Source organism: Anoplophora glabripennis, unplaced genomic scaffold (genome assembly GCF_000390285.2).
Source record: "Anoplophora glabripennis isolate ALB-LARVAE unplaced genomic scaffold, Agla_2.0 scaffold122, whole genome shotgun sequence".
In the NCBI taxonomy this organism is placed as follows: domain Eukaryota; kingdom Metazoa; phylum Arthropoda; class Insecta; order Coleoptera; family Cerambycidae; genus Anoplophora; species Anoplophora glabripennis.
The window spans coordinates 344302-370813 of NW_019416406.1; the positions used below are offsets into that span (position 1 = coordinate 344302).

General features: G+C 32.0%; 1 protein-coding gene across 4 annotated transcripts in view; it reads left to right on the forward strand.

Moving 5' to 3' along the window:
* The window catches only part of LOC108907896 (pituitary homeobox homolog Ptx1), a 129334-nt gene that overhangs the window by 75944 nt on the left and 26878 nt on the right, over positions 1-26512 (forward strand). For all 4 annotated transcript variants that reach the window (XM_018711733.2, XM_018711736.2, XM_018711735.2 and 1 more), the window contains one exon: positions 6616-6851. In XM_018711733.2, the coding sequence (XP_018567249.1) occupies positions 6616-6851 (236 nt within the window). The remainder of the gene's footprint in view (positions 1-6615; positions 6852-26512) is intronic.

A 26512-nucleotide genomic window follows, 5' to 3' on the forward strand; every position in this document is an offset into this window, starting at 1 on the left:
ATATTGAGATGAAATCAGATTAACGAGAGAAAAGTAAAATTTAAATTAAATATTTATTTAAAAGACAAAGCGGTAAAGGCAATGGTTGAAATGATTATTACAAAATTTATTATTGAGTTGATTATCATGTTAGTCAATTGGAGCATATGCCAAGATGTTATAAGAAAAATATAGTTGAAATTAATTAAAATGCAGAATTGGTAGATAGCAAACAAAAGTTAAAATGCCAGAGTTTGATTAAATAGTTAAAAAATAAGGTAGAATAAGAGTTAATAAAAGATATTAAAATCGAAAGACAATTTGTAGATTAATTAAAAGGATATGTCAGAAAAATGTCAAATTTAAAGTGGGATCCACAAGGAATTCAGTAGTCACTAGAAAGGTCAAATAATATTATAAAATAAGAAATATTTTGAAGTATAAGGCAAAATTGATTGTAAAGAAAGTAGAATAGGGTGTATAAGTGCAAAGGAGAAAGTGAAGTGAAGTGAAATACAAGAGGAATATGGCACGTTAAAATATATGTGGAAAGGCCTTTAGAAGGAAAAGAAAAATCAAGATAGTAAAAAAAGAAAATAGATTATTATTGTTTAGTTACGGAAATAATTTTGAAAAACGACAGTTGTTGAAGAAAGAAAAGAAAACCTATAGAAATATAAGCAGTTAATAAGCGAGAGAGTGAAAAAAGATTCAAGTTAGAGAAATCAAGAATTTAAAAATACCAAGTGGTAAAATAAGTGATCCAAGAAATACGAGACAAGCGGAGCACCAACAAACAAGGTCCAGGAAGACAGAAAGAACGCGGAATATCAGTAACAGGATCCAGGAGAGCAGTAAGAAAGCAGCATAGTCGACAGGTTCCTGAAAGGAAGCGAGATAGGATAGACAAGAATTAAGGAAAACAATCAAGCAGAGTAGAGGAGAGAAATCAGTCGACAAGTCATTATCGATAATACGTATAAAAGGTAACTTTATAATAAAAGTAAAATTCGTATACGAAATAGATTGATACCGATTTTCAAAAGTAAAAAGTTGGTATATGAAAAGTGTAGCAAGTCACTAATTCCATATTAAACAAATTTATTTAATTATATCAGACATAATCAAAATTGGTCAATCTTTGTAAAATTAAATATTAACCTTAGAACCAGTTGTTAAACAAGAAGTTATAGGAAAAAATGCCAATGTCTTAATGTATGCAACCAGTCATACATGAAATTCAATTATAACCGTCGTATCGATATAACATCTTGTTTGAGGTTTTGTAAATAGTGTGAAATACAAATATTGAATATTGTGTTTAACAGTTTTTATTGACAAATTTTGACATATAGATAACGAAACAATAATAAATTCATTTATTAATAACCCTTTTGTATTTATAGCTGTGATTGTGTGTGGTTTCTTGCTAAAGCATATAGTGAATAGAACCGACTACTGAGAGGAGTCTAGAGCTAGGTAGGGCGAAGATATACAACCACCAATACAACAAAACCAAATTGATATCACAACAATAAAATTTTTTTTGGCGCTAACATATACTCTCGTACACACACATAATCATAACAATATATATATATATATTAAAAGAATACGAAAAACAAAACAACCAAAAAGTGGGCGAGTCTTCCACAGTCTGGAAGTAATACTTCTACGCCACCCAAGCAACCTTAAAATCGAATTAGCATAAGTAGTACCATGACATCCATCTAGTCCTTCGAATTCATCTAATAGCTCGGTAAAAGAAAGGAGCAAAGGGCGACGAATCAAGAGAAAGAGAACGATCAAGAGAAAAGAAAGTAAAACGGTAAACGGAAAATGTATTACCCTAGAGTGGACGAAAAACATATGGAATTAATAGAACATTACAAATGACACTCTTCAACGATAGTTAGGTTAGCGGGTAGAGTGAGAAGATTATAAGATACCTGACGAAGACCTGGAAACAGTTGAAGAAGCTGTTACTAAGACGATTTCATAAGCCACTGCAATTTCCAAAACTTCTAGAGGATGCCGCATTATATGAAGCATCTTTCGGACAGAATTTTATAGGGTAGTGTTTCGCCAAACAAGAAAAATTACGAACCTTGCACCTGAATATACTGGAAGTGCACTTAATTGATGTCATAATTGGGGAATATCCGATTAGAACCTAGGGCTGTTCGATCATCTACGTTTACCGCTTCCAGCGAGGTACACTCCTTTCTAAGTACAACGAGAAGAGTGCCGCCAAAAGAATATTTGTAACTACTGGGTAGTGAATTCTAAAACATTAATAAAAAAGAGTGTATGACTGGTTTCAAGAGATAATTGCCACAGAAGCCTCCAAACCTAGCTAATCAGACTGTGTGTAAATGATTTGGATCGTCAGTCGAAAACGAAGTAGGTGATTTGGATAATGGAAGCAAAACAATTGCTTCAAAGCATTAGAATGAGACCATCCACTTTGGGTGATGCGTGCACACCAAATCCAATGGTTCAAAACATTGGGGTGTGTTTTGTTGGAATCTGGGTTTGTACGTAGGAAGGAAATTTCCATTTCCAAATTTTCCCATTAAGAAAATCTTACTGTTTACAATGAAGCTCTTCCTAATGATTTTGTACGTTTGTCAACAAATAATAAACGGTTTCATTTAACTATAAGCTTGACATCCACATATCCGTAATTTTATTATACAAGAAAACAACAACGCATCTAATAATTTGAATGGAATTCGTATCGTTGGAAACGTACGTTTTTCAACAGATAACCGGCGATTGGCTATACGATATAAGCTGGTGATGTATAATCTCGAAATATGGATTCCAGGAGGGTCGCGGAATGAGCAACACCAATATTGTTTGATTAGTAAGCAACCATTAAAGATAAGGCAAAAACGCGACCGTGATAAATTTTCTTTGAGATCGCACCGCCTCCATCAATCATCTCTTATATGACAGTGATGCCGATTGGCGTTTCGCCGACATCTTCACCTGTCAAATATTATAAAGTGGTCCATTATGTTTTTCAACTCCTGCCCTTCTATCGCGTCGATTCGTATTTATCTGGATGGATATTTAGACGTTTTGATATAAGTTAATATAGGTATTCCATAACTGATAATATTTTGTTTGATTACTGACAATTGTTGCCGCTCTGATAACGTTATATTTTCAACGCGTTCAAGTATAATTAAATTATTTATAAATATTTGGTTAACGCAATACCAAAAATATTCCTCGGAACGTCCTAGAAGATCCAGCACACCCATTAACAGAATTAATTTATAACTTTAAACCTATAGAAACAGAGTTGAAAATATTATTACAAACTACCGACGTTCATGAGTCTCTATGAGCAGAATCTAGAGTAAAATATATTATATATATATAGCAGGATGTAGTTTGTTTCAGATAATTTTTCTTTAAGGGAGGCATCATTTTCAGCAGAGGGGTTTAGAAGATCTAAGCAACAATATCTTTTCACCGTACCAGTTATTCAAGTTTTCTCCAGGGTATAAGATAGTTTACAAGCTGACAATGCATTCAGAATAAGGAAAAGAAAACACATCTTTAATTCTTATGTTTATCGTTAAGTTTCCTGAACTGCACACATTTGTTGAATGTACAGAAAATCACTTACAGTACTATAAATATATTCACACTGCGCAGAATGCTTTTTACACACGAATTAATCACAATAATTATTGAGGATTTTTACAAAATTCTCTACAAAATCTGAAAGGTACATTCTGATGTTTACATGTTTTCTGTGATATTTTTCCGCGAACAATTAAAGAAATCTTTGTATTTCAACATTTCTATAGTTTAGATGGATTTTTTTGTTCTGTCATTGTCTCACTAAAAGTGTGTTTTCTCTTACTAATTTCAAAATCATGGAAGTTAACCTTCGATAAGAAACGATTAAATCGATATAGTGAAAATTATTATTAATCCATCCATTCATCTTACTCATAGATTTATTTCTTACTACCTAAATAATTTAAATTTGATAGCATATTTGGGCTCGTAATCACGTATATTGCAAAAAAATGATAATCAAGGGATTTAGTAAGTGCATATCATTGGTAATTCACCAAGCATCCTTATCAGTAAAGAGATTAATAGATTTTCGATGGGAGGTGCTTGAATTTTTCATCCATAAAGCGTTAGAGATAAAATTTCGTCTAGACAGGGAACCAAAATATTTTAGAACTATAGGTATATTTCGAATATTTACATTTGCAAAGAATTTCAAGGCAGCGATTTTAAGGATCATAACTAAAATATTTATCCAGACTTTAAAAAAAGTTCCAATAACTAACATGTTTCTGTATATTTAATATATTTTAATTATCTTGGTTAGACGATTGGTGAGATGTTTATACAATACTTACTTTCCTAACACCAAAATTCTTCTTTTATTATTGACAGACCCCAGAGAAGCATCATGTTTAGCCAATATCAAGGAATGGGTTTACTACCCTACTGTGAACTAATTTTAAACCACGCTAATCTAGTTACATTAGTTCTTATTGCACGTATCGTAACTTATTTGTAAACGGATGGAATGAGTGTACTACTAACACTGAAAAAGTTACAGATGCTATAAAGCTAATCCCCAGCGCTTTAATAGTGAAAGAGGTACTATTTCGGTTCTGGCTTTAAATAATTAGACTGACATGTGAGGATTACTGCAAGTTGAAGTCAAATTAATTGAAAGGTAAAGCCCAAGTGTTTTTTCTTTCGCTTTGATGTCAGTCGTAAAAATGATTTTTTTACAAAAATAATGTGAATTCTAAAATAGCTATGTGGTACTAAACATAACTAAATATAATTTTCATAAATGATAATAATGCATATGACGTACATCTAGTTAATTTTTACTATTATTAAGTCATATAAAACCTACAAACCTTTTTACAAATTTGCTTCTTACTACAGAGATCTCGGTAACGGTAAGAGATACGAACTAGTTTAAATGGGGGCAAAGTTGCATAATCAGGGGACCAATATTATGCCTTAAAAAAATCAAGGCTAATGTGATTAGTTTTCTAAATATTTGAAAAAAAAGGAAATTTTGGAAATTTGTTTTTGTTTAAGCTTGTTTGAGCTGAAATTGAAAAAAGAAGAACACTTTCTCATGGCCACATTTTGCCCTCCATCGAATGGCATGATCAATTTTTATATGTAACATTTCGTCACTCCAGGACCATCATCAATTTCGTTTTTTAGCGTAATAAAGATAAGCTTAATATGATCGGAATTATACCTGTAACCGCTACTGTGAAAGTGCATGTCAGACGTATTTATATGAATATCCTGAAAAAAATCGAAATTTGTTTGAATTTTGAGCACTCGAGTACCCTAGAAATAACTATGTGTACGGAATTAAAAACTCAAAAAATGTTTTATTATAACGTGTGATGGTAATAATTTAAATAACTAAGTGGATTTCGCAGGATCTAACGACACTTACAGTGTACAATAATTCAATAAACATACAAATCTAAAAAAAATTAAATTAATTTGAAACGAATACATTGAAGATGAATTTTTCGAGACAAAACGTCTGAATCTGGTTCGGGCTGAGGCAATACAGTATTGGGGGTTATGAAGGCTTGCAAAAAATGTTATAAAATTTCCAGGGTCGTATTTAAAATAATGAAGTTGATGATGGTCCTGAAGAGATGAAACGTTATACATATATACAAATTGATTATGCCATTCGATAGAGGGCATAATCAATAGAGATAGTGATAGAGGGTTCCTCTTTTTTATATCACCCCAAACAAGGCTGAGATGAAACAAAAATGTATTAATATTTTTTCAAATATTTCGAAAACTAATCATGTTAGCCTTGATTTTTTCGAGGCATAATGTTGGTTCCTCTGATTATGCAACTTTACCCCCATTTAAGTAATTATTCTTTTTGTAAATTACCTAAGACATCTTATAGCTAAAGTAATTTCACTCCAAATTTATGTCTGAAAGTATAAGAATTCCTTATTCTTTCATCAATCATTCACATTCGTTGAGTAGTAGATCTCACATTCAGTTCTTCTATTACCTCAACTGAAATGTGTTGTCAGTTGTGTTTCTTGGAATAATTGTGATGATTTAGTTATTTTGCTTTATCTCTTATCATCCTATAAAGCTGATTCTTTTATAGCTCATTCATTAGAGATTTTAAAATATTTAGAAGCATTCCTTGTATTGTTGTTAGACTGAATTTGTTACTATGAGCACTTTTGTCCAAGAAAATGGGTTGAAAGAGGTCTTAAAATGTACGTTGTCTATGTAAAAAGAACTGTGTGGTATGTTCTATACTGTTTTCTTTACTATTCTCAAACCTATGTATGAGTTAATAGATATCTTCAATTGCTGCTTGGTAGTAATATTGAAAAATTATTATTTGGGTGTTGCTTCTACATGCCAGTTTTTTTAAATATTCTTAGTCCATTGAGAGTTGATATATTCGTCCTTATCTCCTGTTTCTGATTTAATAAATTCCGAATATCTGAAAAAAATATTTTTCGTAGACCCAAGAGCTTTTTAATTTCAATTAAGTTAGTTAATGAAAAACTAATACCACCTGCTAATTTAATATTATTTTAATATATTTTGTTGTTTCAGCGAGTAGGTCCTTGTCAGATCCAATAAAAACCGAATCTGGCGTGGGCGTAGAATCATCCGAAGGAGATGATGGAAAAAATGACAAGAAGAATAAAAGACAACGGAGGCAACGTACTCACTTTACTAGTCAACAATTACAAGAACTGGAGGCTACCTTTGCTAGGAATCGTTACCCTGACATGAGCACCAGGGAGGAAATAGCTATGTGGACGAACCTCACTGAAGCTCGAGTTAGGGTATGTATTAGCAATTATTTCTAAAGCGTAGCAGTGGGTAAAGTTAATATTTTGATTTACTGACATTAAACTTGTCTAAACTCACTAAATAACACATCCCCATAAAAAAAATCGAGAAAAGTACCCATGCAGTTTGACTATGTCTATCGTATGTTTTCGGGATCGCTGAATCCAAATTCGGGATCCATTTAACCTCATCACGTCAGGATTTTTCTTAATCTCAAAAAATAGGCCCAAAGACCCAATAAATCCTCTACCCATTGCCACTCTATCCTAATAACCCCATAACCCCTTAACCCCTTAATCATTTAAACCCTTAAACCCCTTAACCTCAGAACTTCAAAATGCGTTATCAGGGAACATGGGGTGAGACTATGATACCAGATTATTGCTGGAATTTGAAAAGAAATACAGACAAAAATCAGAAACGGCATTCACTCCGTAGATTTTTTGAAGAAGTGCGTTACCATAAATGGTCTAAAGAAGATGAATAAAGGTAGTATCTTCATTGCGTTTCATTTTTTATAATTTAATCGTTTTTCACATATACCTAGTCAATTTATCTTATTATTTTATTTTTGCTATTCGTGTGAGGCAAGGGGAACACACTTTCAAAAAACACCCCGAAAAGTGAGAGGCAAGAGGACCTCACTTTAATAAAGCACCCCAAAGGGAATATAAGCCTACTACGTCCTCGTCGTTGTTCCTGGGTTCGGCAAAACGTAGGTTCTCCCAACGAAAGTCTCGTTCTCATCGGGTTATGGGATTTTGGAGTTATAGGGTTATTGAAGAATGTGGGTTTAAGGTTCAAGAAGCATGCATGGCTCGAACATACTGTGTTTCAGGTCTTCAACGCGCATAAGTCTCTTTCTTACCGGGTTCTGGGATTTTGGGGTTATGGCATTTTGAGGTTATGGGGTTATTGGAATTGAGTGTTCAATGGATAGAGGATTACGTGATGGGGTTAAATGGACCTCGAATTTGGATTCAGCGATCCCAAAAACATGTGATAGACATAGTCAGACTCCAGGGGGTAATTTTCTCGATTTTTTTTTGTGGAGCTGTGTAATCTTCCGTATTAACTGAAACGTTTGTGTAATAATCACGTTTTACAATAAATACATATGTGCTGCGGAATTTAAAACTAAATCCGATCTATAATTTTCTAAGCATTATCACTTCCGTTAAATTTCAAATTTAAGATATATTGTAACCTGTTAAAGAATTACTATCCTAACTTGATTTTCTGTGATATTAAAGATAGTTTTTTAGTTTTGAAGGTTTTCGGATGAAGATTGATAGAGATTTGTTTAATAGCATATCTACCATTTTCATGTCACCTTTGAGGGAAACCGAAGCCTAATTTCTTGACTAAATTTGGCTGTTTCAATAGACGGTACTGTGAAGATATGTTTTCTTTTGAAGATTTGAAAGTAAACGGAATATCTAATTTATATTTGCTGGTTAAGGGTAGTGCGATTTAAAAATTTGGCACTCATATCTTTGTTAAGAAGAGTCACGTAACATTGATTACGATTCGTATTTGGGTGGATGATCATCCAGGAAAGGCTGGCGTTGCTCGCACACCTTCTAGTACGTCGGGGTATTGACAGAAGTTATACAAATTCAGTATGAGCTTCCCAGCATATTCGTGTTTTACGCTTCTAATCTTGGGTATATAATAAATAAATCTAACTGTAATATCTCGAGAAAATTATATGCTGATGCGAATGTATGTTCCTATGTGTAATGCGATTATTTTGCTAGTGTGTATAATATCCGAGACATTGAGATATTGCTAAGGGATTTAGTTAAATTCAGTTTAACTTACTTTTGATAAATTTATTAATATGATGAAATAAACATCTATATCCATATAACGTCTGCATATTGTATTTGAATTTCTTTAGTTATAGCTAGGTGCTGTACTATTAGTTTATCATTGGACTTGTGTCGTCTATCTGTTTTTTATTCACATAATGCACATGCCTTATCATGTAATTGATTAGAAGAGACTAGTAGATAACTGGAGCTCATAAAAATATGTTAAAAGTGCTATATGGAACTCTGGAACTAATTTCACAGTTTCACTAGAATCTTGGACCTGGATAATTAATAGCACATCCCCTGGGTCTACATTGCGTAGGCTCCTTGAGATTAGCACCTGTCTAAGTGAGATTCAAAACTAAAGTGAGAATTTTTGTCCTCGGGCCCTTCCACCCACGTCATCATGGTGGCTTCAGTATCTCTTTTGTGGCTTCCAAGGGATACAAGATGCTATCTCAGACGACGTGAAGCGAGTACCGATCAGTTAGGGTTAGTTGGCTTGGAGATTCAAAAATATAACGAAAACTTTTCTTCTCCATCTACTGCTGAGTCTCGGATTCTCTGGGTAATTTTTGGTGACTCGAGATAAGTTTCTGAGGCAGTAGAACGGGTTTTTTGTCGCCAAAGCGAATTTCTTGAAAATTCAAAAGTGTAGTAAAATCCTCGACCGATTCGAAAGGTACCATAATAATATAAAATCTATTTTGAAAAACATTAAGCATGGCGTACCTCAAAGTTCCATACTGGAACCAACTCTGTTTTTGATATATATAAATGATATCACTAACTCCTTAAATATGAATATGTTAAATGTACTTTTTACTGATGATACTAGTGTATCAATAAAAAATAAATACTTGAATAATTTGTTGGAAGAAATCCCTCAGATGCAATTAAGTGTGGAGAACTGGTTTACAAGTAATAAACTTTCTTTGAACAGGACAAAGACGAGAGTTTGATAATGGCGCAGAACTGGATCACGTTAAATTCCTTGGAGTTTACCTAGATTCTAAGTTGCTTTGAGAACAACATACAAACTATATCTGTAAAAAGATGTCACAATATATGTGTTTACTACGAAATCTTGTGAGTAAGGTATCGTTGAGTACTCTGAAAACAGCATATCACAGTTTTATACACTCTAATATATCCTATGCTATTCTTGTGTGGGGACATGCTACCCCTAGTAGGGATGTGTTCGCACATCGTAGAATCATGTTAAGTTTGAGTTACAGGAGCGACTGCAAACAGGATTTCATTTCTTTAAATATACTTACTGTTCTCTGTATTGCAATGTTTACTATATGTCAAACAAAACTTAACAAATTTTTCAACTAGAAATCAGCTACACACTCATAATATTAGAACAAAGAATAATTTAACTACTAACTATTTAAGACTAAGTACGACTAGAAATGGTACGGGTTATATAGGAATACGTCTTTACAATGCCCTACCAATCCACATAAGGAATCTCAATCCTAATCAATTTAAAAATAGAATTCTTTTGAGAAATGCTTTTTATGATATTGAGCAGTTTTTTGACAGTGACTCTAATCATTTGTGAGCTTCGAGCTATTGTATTTCTTTTTAATATTGTTTTATCTGATTTTATTTATTCTGTTACAATCAATGTTAATTTTAATCTGTATTTATATTTTTACTAATTTTAGGATTATGCTTGTATCTGTATTTGTAACTGTGTTGTAATTTGAAAATATCAATGTTTCTTTTCTGACGTGTGTAAACACTTTGTGTAATAACACGAATCAATAAAAATGTAAAAATGTAAAATGTAAATGTAAATGTACGTGGTTTTCGAGGTCCTCTCGCTAATGATACAACAATACGATCTTGATTGTTGTCCATCGTTATTGTTTTAGTTTTATTAATTTAACTACATTAATCAAAAAGAATTCGTTTCCGAATCAGCGAGTCATTGCTGCATTCCCCCTGTTTTAATTAAAACGTTGTATCTAATGAGCCATCGCGTTATCAATACCTATATTTATTACCGCGTCCAATCAATTTCGATATCAAGATCTACGCGGTAATAGATTGGAATAATTGGGCAATAAATTCCCACCGTTCGAATAATTATATATGAAAGCAAATTAACTAACATCCAAACACAACCTTCCAAATAATCGGCAGGCATCGCTACCTGTATTAATTTCGGCCATATATATCGCGTTATCCAGAATATCACGCCAAGTCATAAATCAAGGAGGCATGTAATGAGTGCACGGTGTATATGCATTTTAGAGGGCCACCGATATGCATAGTCGGCCGTTCGGGCACAGCCAGACGCGATAGTTCATAGCAAGTGTACACGGCAGTCCGCGATGGCGATTGCGTTAATCCACGGCAGATTTATGGTGTTAATCATACAGGGATTACCGTCACGCTCAGCCTCTGTGTACCTGGCTAGTTGGCCCTACTGAATTATGGCCACTATATCACAGCTGCCCGAATGCATATCTCATTAATATACTATGATATAGTGACACGTTGCTGCATGCTGTTGTTGCTAAATGAGTTATTGCCAGATCTGAGGCAGAAGAAAATTTTGTATACTAATTCTGTCCTATTGAGCTGATTTATTAATGGATAAATTGGAAGCGATTTGGAAAACGGGAAGGATTTTTCTCGGTTATTTACGTTTACTCATGCTCCGCCTACTTCTTTTTCCATCACCGATTTTGTACAAAGTTTTACTATCTTCTTTATATTTTTGTGTCGTTAGCTTGACTTTCCTAGTTCTTTATGCCAAATTTTGTTAAATCTTGTCACTGCAATTTTTTGGCTGACCTCACTTTATTCGCTAATTCATCTTCAAAGTTCTGCTTTCATACTTGTTCTTCAATACCCTAACTAAAAAACCTAATCATGTTCTTTGGATTTTTGTTTTTTAAATTTTTGGTCACTTGAATTAGCTTATATATAGTTATCCAAAGGATCCCATTACTTACATACCATCCCATTCCATTACCATCTCCGTGCTGTGGATTTTCTACTTAGTTTTCCTAAATTTTACTCTTGAACTGATAGTTTTCATTACATTTGCCAATGGTTAATTACCCCTTAGCTAATACATATGAGTAAGTTTACTTATCTCTTCATTTGTCTCAGTTTTATTAGCTATTAGATTAGTGATCACTATTGTTTAAATTAATTCAAAACTTGTTATACTAAGAACGTATAAGTTCTGGTTTTGCTTTTTGGAATATGGAATTTTGTCATTGATATTACTATATGTTGATTTCAAACGAAACTTTATCTAGTTTGAAACAGCTTATTACTTCTAAAAAAGAAATTCAAACGTTTTCATTGGTTTCAAATAAAAAAAAAGAAACTCCTTGCCTAATATTTACTAAAAATAAGGTTTGTTTATAGTTAAGTGTTTATACTTTATCTATTACTTCTGTTCAATTCTGGATTACATTAATGATTATAGATAACAGGGCATACATATTCACAAAAACTGTATATCAGTGAACATTTATTCACAATCCCAAGATGAAATTTCGGGGATATTGTCCATTATTTTTTTTAATAGCGAATGTGGTGATATTTGGATTTCTTCTTAGAAACGACTAAAGGCATAGCACTTGGAAAACATATAATTGTTGCCTTGTACGAAGTTTGATGAAGGGGAATTGTCAATTTTTTCAGAAGTATTTGTTTAATCTTCAATTTTTACCCTATTTTCCAGTAGCCCCTCTGTGATATTATACACTTATACCAACGTAGTTTCCAGTTTGAGAAACACTGGTGGAACGATTCTTTAGGTATCATCTTGAGCACGGTTTGCGATTTTGCCTTTAACTCATCTATTGTTGAAAAACGTTGTCCTATGAGTATTTTTTTGATTTTGGAAATTAGGAATAAGTCGAAAGTCACAGAAGTCATGACAGAAGAATAGGGTGGTTTCGGCATCACAACGGCGTTGTTTCGCTAAAAATTGTTGGATAAACAAAGCGGTATGCGCCAGTGCGTTGTCGTGTAAAATCTGCGAGTTGTTTTTCGTGTTGTCTTTTCCTCCTGTGCCTCACGCAAATTGCGCAAAACTTGTAGGTAGTATTCCTTGTTAATTGTATGATTGGGCTGAAAAAATTCGTCGTGAACTATTCCATTATAGTGGAAGAAAACGGAAAAGGACTTTCACATTTGACCAGATCTTGCCTCATCTCCGATGTCTTCTTGGCCATCCTGAAAACATTTGTACCATTGGTGAACTCGTAACTGTGACATACTATCGTCGCCAAAAACCATCGTTCTTAATACAAAATATCAGACAAACTCTGATCCGACATATCGCCACACAAAAAATCGCCAAAAAGTTAGTCTTACACATTTTCTCGCTAAACACAAACTAAGTATTGCAGCTGCCTAAAAATTAACAAGTACGCCACTGATAGTACTACCAGTACACAAAAAAATCAATTCGATATAGATACAACACGCACAATTTGAAAATTGCCGTTTTTTATCAAATTTCATATAAAGCATGTTCATTTACGTAACTACTTTTCTATTTTGTGTAAAGTATAATACTGTAACATTTTTTAACATTTATAACATGTTAAATTATTATAGTTTTAAGCGACACAGGGAAGAAACTTTCAGTTCCAATACAGTCACACGTTTTTTTCTCCAATTTTGGGCATCACAAACTTTTCTTTCTATTAGAAATGCGTGTTGGTAACTGAGGAGTTTGGATAGCGTCGCATCCAAACAGAATATTTTTTGTACAATTCGCAACTGCGGACAAAACTCTGTAATAAATCCCAATGGTGATTACCACTGGTATTTTTAAACAATTTTCATATTAAAATATTTCTAAACTTACATTAAGGAAAGTTAGTACACGAGAATTAGCCCAGAAGTCGGAGACTTGTGCGGGAGAGGAGGCGGCATATTATTATTAAGCAGGCCGCATTTGCGCCCAGGAACAACTTATGATGGTAGGCCCTAACCACCATTCAGTGCAGGAATAAGGGAAACCTGGAAAACCTCATTAATTAGGGGGGTGGTCAAATGCCAACCGGTGTCAATCTCTCACATTCTTCCACCCTACCATACCTGCACAGAGGGTGCCAATCCTCCGTACAAGCATAGCTAATCTACGGTCTACCGGCCGCGGGATTCGAAACCCGGGCAGATAGCACACATCGATTTAAGTACTGACGCCTTAAACCGTGCGGATATCGACCGCATAAATACATAGATACCGCATAGATCGCATAGACCGCATAGATACATGGGAATATGCCGTATTCTTTTAAGTAATTAGTATATTTGGAATTGTTGTAAATGTTACAGGTGATGTATTTTACAGCTAAAAGTTCATTTTATATTGTCTGAAGTTACTTATTTGTAAGAAAAATTAATTAAAGAATTACTTAATTTCTAATTATTTAATTAAAGAATTAGAAATAAATCCTTACGCCAAAAGGATCAGACTAAAGCTATTTTTAATAAAAATAGCTTGGTCTATCCAAAAATTAAACATTAAAAAAGCAAACAAATAGAAAGTACAAAATACAGAATACTGTAAACATTTCAAAAAAATCTTACATTATTAAGAATATAGATATATAGATTATAAATTCAGAAAGTACATGAATATAATTATTGAAACCCTATAGAACTCGAAATTTTTAGATAAAAATATGTGATTTTCACTTAATTCATGTAATTCGTAATTATTAAAGTGAATTTAATATATTTTTAAATTATCTAAAGCTGTTGCAATTGAAGATAAAAGACAATAACTCCTCTTCTTGCAAAAAAGTAGTATCTTAATTTCAAATCAAATCTTATGCTATCTCTATTATGTTTTGAGTACCTGTACACATTTTGACACGGCCTTCCAAAATAATAATCAAATTGATAAAATATGTTTACAAAATTCTTAATTAAAAATTATTATTATTTAGTCACACCGTGCTTTGTTTTAGTGTTCAATGTCAGTCTCTTAGGGATTAAATTTAGTAACTAACCATGTAAATAAATCTGTTTATAACCTCATATAATGTCCTAATACAAATTTTAAAATCAAAATTTCAATTTTGACTTTTACTATACATAGGTACCTCCCACCTCACCACATTTTTCCGCTAACATAATAAAATTTTTGTACACTGCGAATAGCTTGAGGCCCATTTAATTCATTTATTCCTTCTCGTATGCGCTCTTTTAATACTTCCCTATCATGTGGCAGATCATTTGAATAAACCTTTTGTTTTAGGGCACCCCAAAGAAAAAAGTCAAGGAATGTCATTGATTTTTTTATTACATATGCAGGGTTATCAAAGACCAATGACGATTGTTTTGGCTAGATGCGTACCCATTTGTGCAAAATGTAGAATCGTCGGTAAAAAAAATAAATCTGTGAAATGTTCTGTTTTCAAGGTAATTTGCGACTACCCGTAAAGAAAACTCTAAATGTCTTTCTTCATCTCCAGGTTCAAGTGTATGCAGCAGCCTTGGCTTTAAAGCGTGAAGTTTTATGCCTTTAAAAACTTTTTTAATAAGCTTTTGCTTGCACGCAGACTCTATTCACGTTTTCTCAAAGACAATTTAGGATCATCTGCAACTGACCCCACTGCTAATAAATAATAGGTAGCTATGTAGAGTAAAAGTCAAAATTGAAATTTTGATTTGAAAATTTGTATTAGGACATTATTTGAGGTTATAAATAGATTTGTTTTATAAAAATGTTGTGTAAAATAAGAAATAATTGTACTTCTCCATGAGTATTTTCGTGTTTCTTTAATTTATTAGCACCTTGTATAATAAATTAATTATAATTGTAATAAACTGTTTTGGCGACGAATTTTGATATTTACATAAAATAAAACGTATTTTTTTATTACAAATACATTGCAGAATCGTATACGTAAGTTCTCAGTAGGAGAAATCTATAAAAATTGAATTTATTCGATTCGTCATCTATCATAAATCGAAAAAAATGCTTTAGACAAATCCTACATCTACGTCTAAAAGTTAGCCGTAGAATCAGAATCTGTAATAAAAATAGGAGATCCTGTTTAAGATTTCAAGGTTACCTCTCCGCCCCGCCTACAAGGAATTTTAACACTAATGTATTTCATTCATGGAATTAATTATTAAATTTTGAATATTAACATTTTTTCGTAGAGTGCTTATTTCTCGAGATATTTGAAAGTTTCAGGTTAGAAAAATCACCCGGTATAATAAATAATATACTATTTATTTTATATTCACATGTAAACTGAATCAAAATAGTTACATTCAATATTGAGCCTTCACCGTTTGGTTAATTCTTTTAAATTCGCTTTCGAAGAATGTATATCGAAGAGAAATTTTATAAACGTACCTTAGTAACATCCTGTGTACTAGTCTCCTTCAAGAGTGTATGAATGTCTTCAAGAGCACGTAAATTAGACACATTGAATAACTGTCTCGCTTATCAAAACGAAAAACATAATTCCAACAATTATCTGTGAATAGAGAGCATGGTTGTAGTTGTGTAGTATTTGTAGGACTGTGTTTGTTCAGGTACTCAACTCAAGAAGCGGCTTATATGAAAGTAAAGAACATAGATGAACATGTGTAAACATGTGTTAACTAGATAACTAGTGGTTGTTCACCCTTGTGTTGGTTTTCTTGTCAGCAGATAAGGAAACACGCACTTACATTATACTTTTACAAAAAATACATGTATTGTATTCGAGCGAAACGTCTTGATGAATGCCGCGGATGCAATCAATCAATCGATCTACAAAACAGGCTACTTCTCAGTGAAACTAAATATTTATTCACATGCAACCTTCATTATAAAGAAGTGCAGAAAAAATCAAGGCATAAAAAGGGTACGTTAAAAAACAATTCCTTTTCAATTTTACTTGCAAAATAATGATTACTTTATTAACCATTATTTAGTAGTTAATTTATAAATACACTTTCATATTATACGTTAGAAAAATACAAACATCATGAGTGAAAATATTAATTTCTTTAAATTAATTAAAATAAAAAAATGTAGCAAAATACACAGAATTTCTGAAAAGATGTAGCATATTTTTACGTCAGATTGTACAAACTTTCCTTAAAAGTAGCTTCAAAATATACCTTCTAAACTTTGGTTCCATCGGAATGGAAGAAATGGTGGAAATCGGTTCCATTAAAAATTAAAATAATTAAGCTTCTCCTATTAACGTTCTTATTCATTACATGCAGGAAGAATTTGACTATTAAATTCCATTAGCAAAAATATGACCCAAATTCCTAACTAGATTGAAAAAGCCTGAATTCTTAAACTAGATTTAAGTTTAATGGTATTTTATCGGCGATTGCATATCTGCAAAATGAGCAAAAGAACTATAATAAATAAGTCGCTTGAAATTTATAGTTGGTATGTCTATAGAAAGTACCTTGTATAAAACCATAAATATCTTACCTATCTGGAGTGGTTTCCTAGTCTTTAGCTTTCTCACTATCAAATATTTTGTTCCTATCCCCTTTGAAAAAAATATAATAAATTATAGCAGATTATGTTATTCACGAAGTTAATAAATTTTCTAATAATTTAGCAATATTCCAATCCGAATGTAAAAGTATTTAGACTCATAATTTTAATGTAAAGGTAAATAGGGTATTACATTTAAAAAAAAACAACTCCGTGACCATCACAATTTCATACATAATTTTAAAGTACAGTTATAATTTTATCATCTTTTTTGCGAACAATGACAGAACTATTGTACTTTGCTACACCACAGGGCTATTATGCATTTAAATGCTTAATAAAAAATATTTTGATAATAAAATTTTCACTTCTTTCTATTTCGTTTAAATTAAAGTCGAAAATAAAAATTTGTAGTTTTTCGTCGATAATAAATGAGGTTAAATTTAGTTTTTTTGTATTATATTTTTCTGTAAATTTCGCGACCTCGACTTAATATGACCGATCTCGTATCTGTTGATAATCAGGATCATGTGGCGCCAAAAATGGGTATTTGTCAGTATAAAATTTGTACAAAAATATGTGTTGATATATTTTTTTATTTTGATACATTTTTGTAAACCCATTTCTCGTCTTAAAATTTATAGTTACACAAAATAGAAATTACATCGAGGAACAGTGTTTAACAAATTAGAGACGGGCACAACCTACATGAAACTCTCTATTTTTACTCATGTCCCATATTTTACAAATTCTTCATTTGTCTACCGTCAACAGGCGATGCCACAACGTTTAAAACATATTTTGATATTTAGATCTGATATAAACCCGAAAGATGTGCCTCGCATTTTAGAACATGCTTCGGTCCTTCATAAGAATAACATTCGGAAAAGTTAAAAGTAACTTCTACTTCCATTTCTCCTTCCACAGCTGTTGCCGTCACTATACTGAAGAAAAATATAGCCCGTTTTTTAAAGAATAAACAAAGTTGGGGATGTGGTGTAGAGTATAATTATCAATATTTATGAGTTTAACTAATACTTCTACATATTTTAATAACTGAGTTTAGGTATTCAAATAAATTTTTTCATATTATACTGCGTCTTAAATTGAATCAGCATTGCCATGTTTTTACGTTTTACGTTAAATACAAATATTGTAATATATATTATACCTATCTGTTATAAAATTTGAGATATTCAAGAAAGAAATTCATTTTGAATCAGTTTCATTTAGTTCCCTATACTCCGCGGTCGAAATTATAGAGGGTGACTCATCGCTAGCTTTTGGACTAATAAGGGGGAAGAAGCGTGCCGGGAACGAAAATCCATTGGCGTGTCTGCGTAAAAGGCAACAAGATATAGAAAATATTGAAAAAAGACAGTAAAACATAACATCTAATATTTTCTACGGTTTGCTATAATCGGCATTTTGATACATTTTAATTATTACAGCATTTTAAAACGTCCCAGTTGTGTTTTTTTAATTTATAAATTTATTATAGCCATGGAATTAGACCCCTCGTCTACGCTTATGCTATGACGTTTCTCAGGACTGGTAAATCAAGTCCGTTTACACCCACTAAAAAAGCATTTCCCTATTCCCTACCAAGTGCAAAAGGCAGAGATAGAATATAGATCGACGTTCAGTGTAACTCAGTCTATAGACGATTATAGATTCTATCGATGTGCGTAGCGAGCGGCACAAAGATAAATAATATTGAACCGTATAAAAATCATTTTATATTTTATACGCATTATGGTAATAGTGTTTTTATATTATGTCTGAATTACTCTCTATAATTTCGACCGCGGAGTATAGACCATATTTTGTTATGACATATGAATTGAAGTCACTACCGCCTAAACTACTAAGATCTCAACTCTTTGTGCATGACGTCACTTGACAGGTGACTTATGGAACATGGCATAAACAAAATAATATATTTATAGCAAAATTGTTCAAATTTTTTTTTAATGACGAGCGCAATTCTCATGTAAGAAAATATCCATAAAGAGGAAAAAATTTAAAACTAACAACTTACCGAATAATGGTGATAGTTAATAACACAGTATTTTTAACTTTTATGGACAGCGATGAACAAAATACAGACAGACATATACTTTTACCTTTCTTTTCTACAAAACAGCTAAAATTTTATTTGATTTCTGTGAAATATGGAGTTGAATCAATTCAGAATTGTATATTCATTTTCCTATATTTTCTTTTGGTTTTAACTTTGTGAAATTAATTACTAAATTACATTACATTTTCAATAATCTTTTCAGGAGGAATACAAATTTACATTTAAAAAATATGTAGCATTTTATTACTAAATATTGTTCTTCAATGAATGTTAATGCAAACCATATAAGCAATTTCGCTGAAAAGTCCTTATATCAATTTTATTTGATTTCAGTAATAATTTTAATTCAACTTCTAACGTACAGAAAACTTCTTATTTAAGTAACTTCTCTCTGTCTTTCTATTACTAGAAAAAAGGACAGCAGTATAAGATTTTAGCTGAACTTCTATTAATAGATTATTTAAATTTTATATATCTTTTTAATTACAGTTAATGATTTCATGTAAAAATAAAACAATACAGGGCAAGTTTTATGGCACAATATTTCGTTTTCTGTTAATTTCTAAAAAGGTGGCAAACACTCTATTGTCACCTTTTGGTAATACAAATATTAGCAAACCCTTATTGAACATTCTAACTTTGATTAAAGTATTATTATAATAATGCTAAAGTAATACAAGCTTTAACAAGATTTTACAATTGCAATTATGTCATTATTCCTTGTTTTGTAGTATCTTAAAACATCTTTTAACTGGTTACTGAATTGGGGACTATAAGTTAATTCAAACAAAAAATATGTATTTTAACTAAAAACAAATATATAGTGTTGTAATGTATTACTAAAAATTGTTCTTAAATGGCAATTAGATAAATTATGAATTAATATTTATGATTTTCTTAAACTTGCATTATTAGACATTTATGTGATGCGATAAAATTATTATAATACTGTTTAATGCAATTCACAGTTTCTTTTGCATTAAAATATGTGTCCTTTAGAGGATTTTATTTTAAAATTCGTTTCGCATGAAAAAGGGAAAACGTAGAAAACGTCATAAATCTAGTGACCAGTGGATCTAGCTTGGTCTAGTGGAGGAGATGATGGCCGTTTCAGAGCTTTGTAAGCTCACGTTTGGATTGTTTGAGAAATCCAGGATATATTTACGTTGCAACTTCTTACGGAATGCATGATTTTATTTCCCGGTTGGAAGTTTGCAATACCGAAAATATAAATAAATTTTAAGAAAAATCCAAAATCTGAGAAGAGTTTTGATGTCATATCTCATTCTGGAAATTTAAAAATTAGAATTTTTATATGTGAAATAATATATACAGGAACAACATTATTGAAAACTTTAATATTTTGAGAATCAATTTGTTAAAATTTTCATCAAAAATGTTTAATCTCTCAATATCTTCCGAACTAAGTCTCAATTTAAACCAGTGGGGTAGATATGTAGTATGTTGGTTAGATTTTTCTAAAAATTTATGGCATGACAATGGAAAAAGTATTTTTATTGTTGAACTGTAAGTTTCTACGAAAATGATCCCTTCACGTGTTTGTATAGCCAAAATGAGATAAGAAAAACAAAGTTTTAATAAAGGCATTAAGAAATGCATTTTCTCAATCTTTGACACACTCAATTTTCAAGCTCTTTCAATTTGATGCACAATTATACATGTCTTTTTGAAATACCTAATTGCCAGCATTTACATAATTTGCTAGATATTCGTGGAATAATAATTAATTTACTAATTTGGATATTCACCTTATCCACGAATTAAATCAAATAATATTTACATGATCACGTTCTGTTTGAACGAATATATTTTTAAGTATAGAAATGTATGTCCAGGCGTTTTATTTACATCCTGTACAACTACAAATGATAACAAAAATTTAGCTTCGCTAGATTTTGGTTATTATAACATAATAATAAATAAATGTCTATATATGTGTCAATTTTAGAGCGGCAAACTATTAAAGAGTAGATAATTCACATAAAATTGATTTACTTTGAAGAAAATATGTGTCAAGTATATACCAACATTCTAAAGGTAAACAAAGGAAAGTATGAAGCAATACCAATCAAAACGTATCTTATTTATTTTTGGTATTTGTTGTCCATTAAATTGAAAAGTACACCTTGAAGCATACGTTGTTATACACAGATTGCACTATATGTATGATGCATTTTAAAATTCGTTACTATGTTAGTTATACTAATACTGCCCAATTAACAAAAAATTAATTTATTTGATATGAAATTCGAACACCAGGGCTATGAGTTATAGAGCCTACAATCTTAGAATTTTTCATAATCCATATTTTTTCCCCAAGGCTACAGTATTCGAATGCGTGGATATTCCATTCTCAGGGCCATGGTGTTATAGAATCACCTCACCCACCTTACTGGATCTTGAATTTCGAAAATTATACTTTCGAAATTCAAGATTGCTATAAGTATATTTAAATTCATCGACTTCAACTAGGGTTTCAAACTTTTATTTTCTTATTTTCAGGACAAATATATTTTTAGTAAAAGAAAACATGAATGCAAAAAAATAGTTTTTTTATTACTGTTTTAAAACTTATCTACTGCAAAATAGGCAATAAACTTTAAACAATACAATACAAATAAGTATTATAGTAATCGTAATTAGAAAGCTTCATGAATTTATTATCGATTTTATTTTTATTGTATATTGTATTTTCAATTTTATAACTCTAACTTCAAAATCGCGACCCCAAAAACCTGAAAAACCGATGGGAATTTAGGTCTTTGTAATTTCTTTTCTTTTTTTGATTCTTCACCTGATGGTACACAATTTCCGAATAACGTCGAATAAACCAATATCAATGATTTCTCGGAGAGGAAAGAAAATATTCAAACGATTTGAAAGTAGATTTTGGAGAAAATATACTTTCATATACCATAACGAGAAAATTATCTCATGATGTAACATAGCCGCAAATATAGCGAAAAAATAGTATATTATTTAACGAGCGTATAATGTAGGCTATATTACACGAGCCGTAGGCGAGTGTAATATAGCCATTATACGCGAGTCAAATACTATACTTTATCTATGACTTAGTATCCGGTGTTTCAGTTATAAATTTGTATTTTTCATCTCCAGTAAATGCCTTTGATTTCTTGGGTTGGTAGCCTTCTGACTGCCTTTTTAATAAACTCGAACTTTTGCGTAAGATTCAAATTATGTTTAAGGTTAAGTGTGCTCTTAAGCATGGAATAATGGCTCCACAATGTAGACGATTTACATTTTTTTGTCAATTCCTTGAAATATACCAACAAAGTATCTTCGGAAAACGAATTTGTGCCAATTTTTAGTCGCCAGTCCATAAAGCTGTTATATACAATTGTGTATTTTTTTCCTGATTTCTCTGGAAGTAATTCCAATGATGCTAATTTCGCGGCTTCACGAATTTCAGGAGGGGTGCATCGAATTTCATTTTCACTGTCAGAATTAAACTGCAAAATTACTGCAAAAGTCAAAATTGTTTTATTTTGCGAAGTGTTGTCAAACCAATTACATTAGTTACCATAGTAACAATAATTCAAGCAAGCTCGATTCTATTTTGTAGCGCGGTCAGAAGCTATAAGGGATACGTATAAAAATTCATATTCCACACCTGTGGAATATGAAACTCATATTCCACGGGTGTGTAATATGAGTTACATTATGTACTTACTATCACAATTATAATGCGTCTATTATTAAATAGTCGTAGATAATAGTATATTATTTAACGAGCGTATAATGTAGGCTATATTACACGAGCCGTAGGCGAGTGTAATATAGCCATTATACGCGAGGCAAATACTATACTTTATCTACGACTTAGTATCCGGTGTTTCAGTTATAAATTTGTATATTTCATCTCCAGTAAATGCCTTTGATTTCTTGGGTTGGTAGCCTTCTGACTGCCTTTTTAATAAACTCGAACTTTTGCGTAAGATTCATATTATGTTTAAGGTTAAGTGTGCTCTTAAGCATGGAATAATGGCTCCACAATGTAGACGATTTACATTTTTTTGTCAATTCCTTGAAATATACCAACAAAGTGTCTTCGGAAAACGAATTTGTGCCAATTTTTAGTCGCCAGTCCATAAAGCTGTTATATACAATTGTGTAATTTTTTCGTGATTTCTCTGGAAGTAATTCCAATGATGCTAATTTCGCGGCTTCACGAATTTCAGGAGGGGTGCATCGAATTTCATTTTCACTGTCAGAATTAAACTGCAAAATTACTGCAAAAGTCAAAATTGTTTTATTTTGCGAAGTGTTGTCAAACCAATTACATTAGTTACCATAGTAACAATAATTCAAGCAAGCTCGATTCTATTTTGTAGCGCGGTCAGAAGCTATAAGGGATACGTATAAAAATTCATATTCCACACCTGTGGAATATGAAACTCATATTCCACGGGTGTGTAACATGAGTTAAATTATGTACTTACTATCACAATTATAATGCGTCTATTATTAAATAGTCATAGATAAACATGTTTTTCGTACATTACGGATAGGATATCTCTAAAATCTGATGTGATGGAGCAATTCTGATTCAGAATTAGTGCGTCAAAAATATAGCCTAATTTCTGATTTTAAATTTTGTCGGTTTACGTTATTACAATAACGATTGAGTTGAAATATTTTTACAGAGATAGTAGAAAAGTACTAGTAGGTACATTAAAAATTTGGGGACATAGAAGATGTAATTTAAGTACCCACATAAACATACTTAAAGAAGAACATTACTGAGGACACAGTCACACAATTTTAATCATGGCATGTTCAAATGACCATGTCTGCCTTATTATTAGTATATTAAAAATATCTAATTGTAATCTTGAATGCTCGATAATCAAATATAACGTTAAGTCTGTTCAGAAAATAACGGACTTTATTTTTTTAATCTTTATTATTAATTTTATACATTATTGGTCCTTGTCTCCGTCAAAGTACTCCCCTCCCCAATTCACACACTTTTCCCAGTCATCAATTATCTGAAAACGGCGTCGTCTCAGCAATAATTTTAATTTCGGAAATAAAAACAATCACAAGGAGCCAGGTCTGGCGAGTAAAAAGGGCGAGTTAATCTGATTTTTGGTACAAAAGTGACGAATTAACAAAGCTGAGTGCACGGGCGCATTGTCATGGTCAACCATGAGTTGTCTCGCCACAATATTGGTATTTTTGCGGATTTCTTCCCGTAACCATTGTAAAACGCCTTGATGGTATAGTTCTTCCGAAGTCAGTTGAACATGCATAAAAAAACCGAGCTATCAAATTTAATGAGTTTCATGGGCGTCCCTAACAAAGTTTTCTTCTAAAGGTAGAAAATTATAATAATTTGTATATAATGTGTTGAAAATTTCTATTATATGTTCATTTGGCCAACAACATATTTTAATAATTTATGTCCTCAAACAATTTTATTACATTGATGGTAAATTTCGTTTTGTTCCGTTTCAAAAGGTCTCCAAAATCTTATGTTGTAATAATATTAGTAAACCAAATATCTCTCTTATTTTTCCCTTTCGCAATTGTAATATGAATGATTAATAGAAGGGTGCCTATAAGAAATTAAAATTATCTGAATCACACCAAATTCCGCATTCCCGCACTACACTGCTAGGCGACTAGTCGAAAACTGAATTTTGACAATGCAATGGACCAGAGAAACAGGCGCATTGCTCTTTGCCCGCACGTTCATTCTTCAACTGAGCGTGTACATTTCTACCACTTGCACTTTTCGTTTGACCAGATCTGTATATGGGTATGGCTAAATAAATGTGAGGACAAGTTTTTCAAATATTTCAATGCCGAGTTGCTGCTTAGCGACCGAGCTTGGTACATACCTTGAAGATATTGGTTCTACAATTGACTTCGGAAAAACTATACACACGGTTCGCTATTTCGTCTTGAGGAGAGAATTCAAAATGCACAGCTCCATTAAAGTAAAAAAAAAAACAGTGAGCATCACTTTGACACTGGATCGAGACTGACGTGCTTTCTTGGGGCATGGAGATTCTTTGCCAATCCATTGTAATGTAATGATTGAACTTTTACCTCATTGTCGTAGCTGTAAACTCAGCTTTTGTCTTCCGTTGTAATCCTTTGAATAAATGTTTTATCGTCATTGGGTTGTTCAAAAAGTTGCCGACAAACGTCCACACGATTTTCTTTCTGTTTGGTTATCAGACGGGGAAACAAATTTTGCTATAACCAGATGCATGTTTAATTTTTCAGTGAAATTTCATGGCGTGACCCAACTGAGATGCTCTTCTACAATTTATCTGACAGTCAATCTGCTATTTGCATGCATCAGACCTTTGACTTTCTGAACGTTTCAGTTGAAGTCGAAGGCCTTCTTGATCGAGGATCATCTTCAATGACTGACGACCAGTTTTAAATCGTGAAAACCATTCGTGTCATTCTGTAACCTTGTTTCAAAAGTTGAAACGTTTCCGTTAATTTTCACCAGTTTCACGCAAAATTTTACGTTGTATCGTTATCGTTGTTCCAGAATATCGCACATCTCAAAAATCGTCACTAATACTGAAACACGTTGCACTCAAATAACAAGAGGAGGTTACAGAGAAGGTTATGCGCAACGTAATACTGCTAACCGCATGTCATTAAATATCTCCTTTAGCGTGTAATTCAAAAAGTTCGGTTATTTTCTGAACAGATCTCGAACAGGAGACTAAATTTAAAAAATCATAAGTTTGGTTTGTCACACCTCTTAGTATTACTTTTTACGAAATCCAATCCACAATCATAATAAGCTTCTAGTTGATATCGCTGCAATTTTTGTAATTAGTATTTTTTTTCTAAATTTAAAAGTAAAAGCTATGGTGACGTTATATGTTTTAGAATTATCAAAATAAAGAAAAATTAATGTTAGTAAAATACTTTATATTTCAGCCTCTTTCTTTATGAATATGAAATATATTTCTTTCAAAAAAATTAAATGAAAACAAATTCCACTCCCCGCATATAAACCTTTATTGCCCAGACTTAAATGTGATTACTGAAAATATCTTCTGTAGGATAAATTATTATGCGATATGTTTTATGAAGTTATATGGCGTGTAAAACGAGAACCTGGAGCACAAGTAACAATAATCTGATGATACATTTATGGTTCATATCGTAAACCAATTGGAAATGGTAGTTAGAGGGATTCCGTGTTTATCTTTCGATTTACTGTATTCGGCGATATCCAAAGCATTATTCAAATATGTAATGTAGAATTAGAGGAAC